The 10653-nt window shown below is 40.6% G+C and overlaps 1 protein-coding gene across 13 annotated transcripts in view; it reads left to right on the top strand.

Moving 5' to 3' along the window:
* The window catches only part of FAR2 (fatty acyl-CoA reductase 2), a gene marked incomplete at its 5' end in the record, with an annotated part of 161986 nt that overhangs the window by 64940 nt on the left and 86393 nt on the right, over nucleotides 1-10653 (top strand). For all 13 annotated transcript variants that reach the window (XM_083838603.1, XM_083838607.1, XM_083838601.1 and 10 more), the window contains one exon: nucleotides 5056-5293. In XM_083838603.1, coding sequence (XP_083694729.1) covers nucleotides 5105-5293 — 189 coding nt within the window. The remainder of the gene's footprint in view (nucleotides 1-5055; nucleotides 5294-10653) is intronic.

Genomic DNA, 10653 nt, shown 5'->3' with positions numbered 1-10653 from the left:
TTGTGTCGTGATCTCAAAACATCAATTTGTTCAAGCAGATTAGGCAAATACAAGATTCTCTTTGATTACTGTGGCATCAGCTGGGTGCAAGATAATTGTACTTTTTTTTCTAAAGCTAACTTAGGAAGGGGAAAAAGTAGTAGAGGAGACATAAATCTGATCCTGTAATAAGCAAATATGATTGCATTCCTCATGGATTTTTATTGTGGATGACGACCTGAGCACCCTGATCCAGCTCTGAAGCTGGCCCTGGTAACTACATGCTGCCTGACTTGGACTGCTTTATTATAGAAAACGAAGTATATTTTTTCTTACCTTTTCTTCTAACCCTACAAGGTTAAGCCAATGACTAAGAACAATCTGCTCTAGAAATTCACTTTTAGGTTTGTTTGCTGTTTCCATTGCCATAATATCAAAATTGTTTTAAAGATGCACACGCTCGTGTGTGTGTTCCTACTTTTTTGAATTTTTTGGAGACAGACATTTTAGATAGTCTTATACTGTATGGGAATACCTGTCAGATGTGCCTTTCCAGAAATACTTTAAGAATTCTGGCTGCAGGAGCTAATTTTAAGTAATGCTTTATAGTAGTATGACTTTTTTCTTCTTTTGTTATTCTTCTAGAAGGCAGCAAACATCTGGCCAAAACAAATAAAGCCAATCTGGATAACTCAAATAGAGAACCCACATGAAACAACATAATAAATTTATGTCCACAGTTGGAAATTTCAACAGCTATTTTTGCAGTAGTCTGTAAATGTAATACAAAGAATTAACGCGTAATGATGCATTTTGGAAATGTTCTATGCTACTGAAGTGTGGGAAAGAGAGCAATTATTGTTATATATTGTAGTAATCTCCAAGTCTGTTATGGAAATTACTTCAAAAATGTGCCTTCTTTTCTAGCAGAATATTAGGTTGAGGTTAGGTTAGATCTTATCTTCAGAAAGTGAGTTCAAAGCAAATATCCTCTGACTGACAATGGTCTTACGTTTCCTCTTTTTGCTTCCTTATACTCAGTAGAATTTTTATGGCCTGTAGTGACTAAGGACTTTTCTCCTTAATTTGTTTACTTTGCAGGACGTGTCATACTCTTAAGTGTTTTGTCACCTCCATCTTCATCTGCCTGAACTAGCACGTACTTTTGGATTTGCATACCCTTCCACATGTGTTCAGGTTTTTTAAATTTGTCTTCCGATATCACTCAGTCTTTCCCAACCTGAATGAGATGACTTTTTATTATAAATAAATTAATTATCTAATAGTTTTGAGAGAGGGAGTTAGGAGAATCTTATCAAGTAGAGAGAGAGCGCTGACGGCATTAAACTAGGATGCTACTTAGTGTCTTTGCTAACTATGGTGCATTGTGCAAATTAACTAAAGCAAGAAGCCTTGGGCCCCTTACCAAGGTCAGTCTCCTAATAAGAGAGTGAGCCTATCTTAAGAAACTGGTAGAAACTGGTCCTGCAGATGGACAAGAGCCAAGGAGCAACTGAGTCTGTGCAAAGACAAGAGGTCAACTAGCGGTGACAAGGAAGAGTCATCAATCTTCATCCCCATGACCCCTGACGACCACCACCAGAATACAATGCGCAAGTGCAGATGGGAGGAGTTTATGGAAATGACTCCTTGGAACTAATTTTAATACGAAGCGGGGACAGGTTATGAATATGTATAGGCGTATTGTGAAACTTCATGCATATGTAACTCTTTACTGCATATAACCAAGGCAAGTTGCCGCGTCAGGTGCGCACGACTTTGGTGGGACTACCCCCCGTGCTGCCCAGCGCTGAATAAACATACCTACTTTACAATCTTACTGATTGTGGAGTCCGTTTTCCGCAAGTCAGTTTAACCTGTTTATCCTTCTTCCCAACTTCCCAAGTGGCCAGGTCTTTGATAGGAACAGGTTTTTAATAGGCCTCTACAAGCCTGTTACATTCATTTAAGCTGTGATCTAGGCCATATCTGAAAGTAGGCTAATATCTGAATTCACTGAGCCAGAATACCCACAGCTAATAATATGTAAAATACTGTCCTTCAGAAGTTTTTCTTCTTGACCCACTTTCTAAATTGGAGGGTACGCCTGATGATTTGTTACAGATTTCTTTCAATAGAAATTTTGGTGTTTTCGTTAGATGCTAGGTCTCTACTATAGCCTATTAGAAATATGTTTTTAGTGTTTACATGTAGCAATACAGTTACTGTGAAAACTGGCAGAATGAGAAGTCAAATATGGGTAGACGCACCAAGTGTAGATGTGGATAATGACAGCACACTAACACAGACTGTGGATTGTTTTTTGTTGTTGAGAGTGCTTATGTCATTGGGAAAACAATCCAGCTAAAGGCGTTCCTGAGTTGTTGCAGTGAACAATGTATACCTTGTAAGGATGATCTGTGGTGTCTTTCTTGATTTACATAAATGGTGGTGAATTTTCTGGGGTGAGATACCTCACTCTTTCCTTAGAAAGATGTCAGAAGGTGTGGGCCAGTGGACAAAACATATTTCTCTCACAATCCCATGTGATGAAGGGAATTTAACCTACCGTCACATTGTCAAAGTTCTTAGAGTGCTTTAAACTCTTTGCTCTTGTTCAACTGTGTTGGTCCATACATCATGTAAGGTGTTTCTGCGTGAAGACTTGCAGTTTGTGCTCTAAGTTCAGTTACTTAACTGTATCTGAATGGCTTACTAGGTCTCAGAAATGCAGAACAGTGGGTAAGAAAAGGGAATCTTGGCAGACTGCAAAAGTGCAACAAATGCTGCATTGCAGATTCTATGTATTTGTGCTTTTGGAGCTGAGGAATTAGTGTACAGTTGACTCATGTTGAGAAACTTGAAATGGACAATGCTGTCTCTGAAGCTTCTGCAGAAGGGGAGACCTGGAAATCGTCACAGGGTGGTTGAGGTTGAAATGGACCTTTCTAGTCATTCCACATCTCTCTTGTACTGGCAAGCCCAGAACTGTATATAGTACTCCAGATGGGGTCTGAGGAGGGCTGAGAAAAGGGAGAAGATCACCTCCCTCAAACTGCTGGCAACACTCTTCCCAATGCAACCCAGAATACCATTGGCCTTCTTGACCACAAGGGCATATTGCTGGCTGTCATGCTTCTTGAGCACTCGAGTGACTGCTCTTCTTGTTTCTGTTTTGAATTTAGTAGGTTTGTTTCAAAGCATTTTTCTATTTTGTGTGACCCTTTCCCTTGCAATGGAAGTGTTTTGAGCATGCTGTGAATTCTGCAGCACTTCAAAGATAGGTGGGGCTTTCATGAGTTAGCCTATTAAAGAGAGTGGCTATTCTAGCAGGATTCATTTCAGATTTCAGCCTTCTCTGAATCAGGATAGCTGGGGACATGCAGGCCTGAGACCATTGTATCTAACTAAAAAATACTTAACTGGGACACTTCATGTGGGAGCCTAGTCATGTCAGCCCCCTTGTATAGTCAGTGGAAGGGGTCAAGGATCTCCAGCAAGCATTTCAAACAACCTAAACTGTTCATGGATTGTTGAGAAAACATGATATCTATGTTCCTTAGAGTTTAGTGGAATGAGTTTTGGTCTTAACACACAATAAAGCAGGTGATGACCTACGTCCAAGACTGCAATACTGCAGTCTTGCAGAGCAATGTCATTGTACTGTATCTTCCATGGAAAAAGAGTGTTCTCCATGAATTCATTCCAAGCAATGTCAATAGGAAAAGACTGAGCACATTGCGAAGTGATAACTGACAAGAAATGAGACTGCTTGGCTGTGGTGATTTTACTCAGCTGGGCAGCTTAACTCCTCCACAACCACTCTCACTCCCTCTCCTCTAAAGGCAAATGGAGAAAATACGATGAAAAGGACAAAGAGATCACTCAACAATTGTCATCATGGGCAAAACAGACACAGCATAGGGAGACTGATGTAATTTGTTACCTATTATTAACAAATAGTATTTATTACCTATTAATAACAAGTATGTCCTTCCCCGCCCCCCTCTCCCCCAACTGGTGCAGGAGAATGGGGAGTGGGGGCTGCGGTCAGTCCCTAAAACTTCGTCTCTGCCGCTCCTTCACAGTCACTCTCTTCCCCTGCTCCATGTGGGGTCCCTCCCATGGGATGTCATCCTTCCCGAACTGGTCCTGTGTGGGCTTCCCACAGGCAGCAGCTCTTCAAGAACTGCTCCAGATGTGGGTCTGTACCACTGGGTCCATCCCCCGGGAGCAAATGGCTCCAGCATGGGTCCCCCATGGGCGGCAGCTCCCCCCGGACCCCCTGCTCCTGCATGGGCTCCTCTCCACGGGCTGCAGCTCCGGCCTGGGGCCTGCTCCTGTCGGGGCTCTCCATGGGCCACAGCCTCCTCCAGGCCACATCCACCTGGGGCTCCTCCATGGGCTGCAGCATGGAGATCTGCTCCGTGTGGGACCCATGGGCTGCAGGGGGACAGCCTGCTCCACCAGGGGCCTCTCCACAGGCCGCAGGGGAGCTGCTGTGTGCCTGGAGCGCCTCCTGCCTTCCTTCTGCACTGACCTTGGGGTCCACAGGGCTGGTTCTCACTCCTCACTCTTCCAGCTACTGTTGCCTAGCAGTGTTTTTTTTGTTTGTTTGTTTGTTTTCCCCTTCTTAAATCTGCTATCACAGAGTCTCAACCAGTGTCACTTATTGGCTCAGCTCTGGCCAGCAGTTGGGTCCCTTTGGAGCTGTGTGGAACTGGCTCTGATCTAACTTGAAGCAGCTTCTAGACTCTTCTCACAGAGGCCACCCCTGCAGCCCCCATGCTACCAAAACCTTGCCATGTAAACTCAGTACATTGGCACAGTGGAATTCCACTGGAAAATGCAGCATTTGAGCCTGCAGTGTTTGTGAGGAGATTCCTACTTTGTCTCATAGGGATAATTGCATATCTTCATGGCCACCACTTAACATTGAATGAGATAAATGTGTTTCTCTTCATAACAACGGCTCGGAAAAAACTCTGGGAAAGACTGGGAAAACTTATCTCTGACTACAGTTCCCTAATAACTGATCTGTCTTATCTCAAAAGCCTGCTTTTTGTATCTTCTCAGGTACCTCCTGCAGGCAGTTAAAGGAAGGACAAAAAAAAAAAAAAGCACCATGTCTTCGGTCTCCGCTTATTACACTGGAAAGACCGTACTTATCACAGGAGCTACAGGTTTCATGGGCAAAGTGCTGGTGGAAAAGCTTCTGCGCTCCAGCCCTGAAGTGAAAGCGGTTTATATTCTTGTAAGGCCAAAAGCTGGACAATCAATGCAAGAGAGAGTGGCCAACATGTTGAAATGCAAGGTAAGTTTCTATATTTTATTCTAGAATCTAGTCTGAAATCCATTTAATCTGGGTAAAGCATAGGACTTCTGTTTTACTCAATTCATAAGAACAAAATACCATCTTCTACTGTAATCTTTGTATACTTTTTGTTTTATCTATAAAAAGAAAAGTATGCATGAATGAACCTGAATCTGTCTCATTTAGATGGGTGATGCAGGATTTTACATTGTAGTGATATAACTTTTTCTTCCTTTTTCTGCATTGCTGTCTGAGAATTTTTTTTTCCAAAAACGTGCCATGTTAGGAAGTGTCCTTTTTGACAAGAAAAGTGGCATTTTGCTTTCATGAACTAGCTCTTTTCCTTCCTCACTTTCAAAACTTATGTTTGAATGATAATATTCAAATATTGAAACAGAGTGAGCCTATTACACCCTTCTCCTTGCACTTAGGGTGTTAAACTTGCTTCAGAAGATGAGACCTAGGAGCAACATATAATGTCTGTGCTTTGCTGAAGTACAGCTCACTTTGGAAATGACAAAATACTGTCACATTTGGGGGAGTAGGGGGGAGTTTTTCAAACTTTTCGTCTTCTGCTGCAGAAAGCATAAGTTAAGTCTGCCTTGTGAACTGAAGAACAGACCTTTATGACTTCCACCCCAGTGAGAACCACATCTCTAGTGTTAGAAGGATGTCAAAAGCCTCTGTTGTGTTGGATGTAGAGATGTGTAAGGAGACATTGGTAGACTAGTTATCTAGAGGGGACTCCAGGTCCTCAGGAGCTTAAGCCAGTGGTAAGGTCATGAGCTTGCTCAGACTCCTCCAGCTGTGATAAGTGGCAGAGTTCAAGCTAATGCTTCCTGCTAGTGTGAATTTGTACCCAGACAATGTGGAATGAGAGGATGGGACAGATCTGACCCTAAGAGGCAAGAAATCACTTGAAATTAGTCCAAGACATGTCAACATATCTTTAGAGCATTGGTTTAAAATTCTGAGTAGGGCTTGACTGGATAAACACTCCTACTTCTACTGGAGTTGGAGGCAAAACAGGTGGTATAGATTAAAAAAAAAAAAAAAAGTAGAGCTGGGAGAAGGCTTTTTTTCTCTATTGCGTTTAGGCATCCAAACAACGAACTAGAAAAATCTTTAATATGTCCAACAACAATTTGATTTTTTTTTGTGTTTTTGGCAGAGGATAGATTATTTTCCTGTTTAAGAGAACTTTCATGAGTACTATAAAAGGAAACCATCATGCTGGTTGCTTTTTTGCAAGTCTGTCAAGTGCACAGTTTTTCATTACTTTTCCTTTCAATGAACGTTTTCAGCTTTCATCACTGACAACTGTGGGTAATGGTTTTCATCATCAAAGTCCCAAATATGTCATGCTTGCATGGCTTTTTGCATTTTGATTTTTTTTCTGTTTTGTTGTGGTGGTGGTTTTCTTTCTTTTAAATAACTATTACTGTTTTTTTCTTCAGTTTGTCAGTACATCTTAGTGTTGTTGTTAGCTCTAGGTGAGGTTCCCTAGTAGCTGTTTTATTGATGCAGCTGTACTAGATGTACCCTTTTTTTCCTAGCATATGTCAGCAGTTTTAGGCATGCCAACAGCAAACAGGACTTGATAACCTCTCCTTGAACCTTTGTCAGGCTGCTTCAGTGATTTTCAAACAAGTAAAAGGAAGAGGAAAGTGTCTAAGCCTTCAAAAGAAAAAAAAAACAAAACTCAATGGGTATGATCACAACTCATCCAGGACCCCTGAGGAGGAGGATGTATCTTTGATGCTATTCTTTTAAAAATAAAGCAATAAGATAACAACTGGCTCTTGTGAGAACACAACTGTCTTCCATTCAAGAAAGACTGAGAGGGCCAAAGTGTTGAGGTTTCACATTTCTTCTACATTTCTTCTACGTACCTAGATATTATGTCTTTTCTAGATATAGCATGTTACATGAGGGCTTTGTCCAAAACCAAGAAAGATTGTTGATAAGGATTAGGTCCTGAATAGTTTCTAAAAGAAGAGAGCATCTTTACTTTGATTAGTATAATTGCATTTTCTGTTACTGATATAGAAGTGAGCTCCCCAGTGCTGAGGGCACTGTTATACATAGTTAATGTATAAATAGACCTCAGCTAATCAGCAGGGTGTGAATATGATATTGTAAGTTCAAGGAACAGCAAATTCTGTTTAGCAGACTGGTTCAGTTTACAGGGTCTATATCTACATCAGGCATATCTCACACAACAAAAAATTTGAAAACTCCTGTTGTGAATCGGTCAGGTGTGCTATGCTGTGGTCCAAGGAACAGTGGTGAGGCTCAGAACACTATGGAATAACCTCAAGAATAGCTTTCCTTCACCCATGGGAAAGGAAAGTACAACAGTCCTCCTTGGGGAAATTATGCAGAAATGTATACATGTACACACGGATGGCATTTACCAAAATGACAGGCTAAGAAAAGAAATAGGCTCAGACACTTTAAAATGTTCATTTAAAACTAATAATAATAACAACAAAGTTTAGGTCCATTTTGAACTGAACAACTAAACCATCTCAACAGTCTCTTGCAGTAAGGGTCACAGTGCTTCTAAGGACCCCATTTAGTCAGGCCTGAGGTGAAGTTTACTGCACGTTTGTGCAGTATATTTTCCCTCAGTGGTCTTGTCCAGAAGGGACCAATCAGGAAATGGTTCCAGAAAGATCCATCGTGACAGGAAGAAGGCTGCAAAGCACTATGGCTGGCCTCCCAGTTCTGCAAGTCCCCTTGACTCCACCTGTAAGAACTGCTTTTGGTGCTGATCCCAGCTACAGGCTTTGTAGAAACCAGGATTTACAGGCAGAATGCTTCTCCAAGGCAGAAACATGCCTTGTCAAAGACAATTACCATATGAAAATGTTGACAGCCTTTGTTTTTTTCTTTTCTAGAGATTATATTGTTAATTCCAGAAATTCATTCTTGGTAGGTGAAGAGTGCAAGAAGCATTATCTTAACATTTTTGCAGTTTGTTTCCAGTTAAGTCAGCTGTATGTCTTTAAACCGCACAATGAGTTATTCACAGTCTAGAGAGTACACTTGCCATTTACAGTTTTGGTTTGCATTCTCCAGTTTGGCGAGCCTCTGAGCTACTTATCAAATAAAAATGCAAGAAAGCTTATTCCAAGTCTGTATGCAACATTTGCATTTGACGTTCTTGATCATAATCACTGATAAAGAATGCATGTGTTTGAGTATGCACAGAAAATTTAGAATTAAGATCGCTCCCTTCCTTATTAGAAATTATACACACACACATCTCTACTGCATCATTATTCTTTTGCCCCACATTATGTTGGATTTAATGTAATGCATTACTTGTATATGTTCTTAGGAGAAAATACTTTTTCTACTTTTATGTGTAATCTTCTTTACTGACCACTCACACATTCACTTTAAAAATTAACTCTCCTTCTACGTTATGCCTTGACCCAGTATTATCCTCTGGAATTTCTCATTTTTACATCCAGAAAATAAGTTTTTCAGGAAAGAAAAACTGGAGAAAAACAGGTTGCCAGCTTCCAAATATTCTGGACAAGCAGATAAAAATATTATTTAGGATGAAATAAGATGAAAGTAGAGAATTAGATTGTTACAAATTAGTTGTACTGACTAATGCCAAGGTTCTTCAGGTAATGTCCTCTGGGGACTCCTGATTTCTGGTAGTACTTAACAGAATTTTTGAAAGAAATTGCCTATCATTTTTTATTTCTCTTCATATATCTCTTAGCACAATCTGTGGAAAAAAAAAAATGTATTATGTCTATAGGGGTTTAAACTTTGAGGCATTACACTTGTGAAACTGTCTTTTTCATAGTATGTACATGTGCATATGGTGGAAGATAACTCCTGCTGAATAAAAAAAACAATCGTAAGTAATGAAAGTGTGATGCAATGTGAAGGAACCAAATACCTTAGTGTGTTCTTTTAAAATGTTTCTTGTCTGGAATTGTTCAAATTCTAAATCAAACATGAAGAGTAAAATTATATATTAAAATGATTAGAAATCAGATTTTTTTTGCAATGTATTCTGGAGTAGATGAACAGATGGCATCAAAATGTAACATAATACCATTTTTCTCAGATCTTGTAAAATTAGGTCTACATGAAGTTGTGTTATTGCATTAATATGAAATGTATAATGAGCAGATCCTTAGTTATCTCAGCATTAATTCCAAAATGAATGTGTGCGTTGAGGAGTGTGTGGTGCATGGTGACCTTGCCTGTTTATGAATGGAGATGTTCTGTTTTCCAGCAGTAAGTCTCCAAGGGAATCAGGCTATTACCCTGTGCTTAATGAAATGCTGTGTCTTCGTGGCACAGGCAGCAGCTATTAAACACACACACAAAAAAAATACTATATTTTGCTACTGGCTTCTCCTTGATTGTGTTCATAGATGAGGATCACAAGACAAAGCTTGACAGATGTCTTATTCATTAGCTGTTGGGAGGTGTATATTTATCAGAGGTAGGGCAATGTTTGAGTGTTCTTTGTCTCTGATTCCTCCTCACGCTGAAATAGGCAGGAATGCATGGAAGTGGCATGTCTCAAATTCCCTGGAGAGCAATTACTGAGCTAATGCTGAGTCACTTGTAGCTTTCAGCAAGGGAGGGCAGAGCATGCCCTGCATGCATCAGACTTATGTCACTTGCAGTTGCTGGGCTGTTTCTCAGGTCTTTTCATCCAGAGCTCCTAATTGGAAAAGTCAGTTAAAGCAGGGAGTGGAAAAGACTCTTGCTAACATCCCTGATAGCTCAAAGGGAAGAAGGAGAGGCTCGGAAGCTGTTGAAAATGGGAAGCAGATATTGCAGGATATATCCGGAAATACTATAAAATGCTACTGCTTTTTAATACTGTCTAACTACAGTTTACCCTCGCACTGCCAACAGTTGCAGTGGATATTACAGAGAGTTTCTCTCCTGTGCCTCTTTCTTACAAAGATTTGTTTGGAAGCCCATGTTATGATAAGATCCAAGTCTGAAAACTGAACACAAGTCCAGTATTATCAGACAGCTTTTCATTCTTCCTGATCAAGTATGTTATATTTATCAGCAAATACACAGTAGAACTCTGGTCCTATAAATTAAGCCAAATCATGCCAGATGTCTCTTCTTCCACTTCCCTTGAGTGTCCCTACTTTCACTCCCGGGCTCATGCATCTTGAGCATCACCATAAGCTGTTGAGGTTCTCCGTGTCAAACCGGTGCAGTGGCACTCCCTCTGGAATAGTGTCCCCTAGATCTGCTGTGGCCACTGCAATGGGGTATGCATCAGTACCTGGAAGAGAGTAATGAGATTTTTGGTTGATGGAGCAGGATTCCACTCACTCAGTAAGAAGTATGGAAAC

Source organism: Anser anser, assembly GCF_964211835.1.
Source record: "Anser anser genome assembly, chromosome: 1".
Taxonomy (NCBI): domain Eukaryota; kingdom Metazoa; phylum Chordata; class Aves; order Anseriformes; family Anatidae; genus Anser; species Anser anser.
Note: the sequence above shows the minus strand (reverse complement) of the source record. Positions and strands in the feature narration are given on the sequence as shown.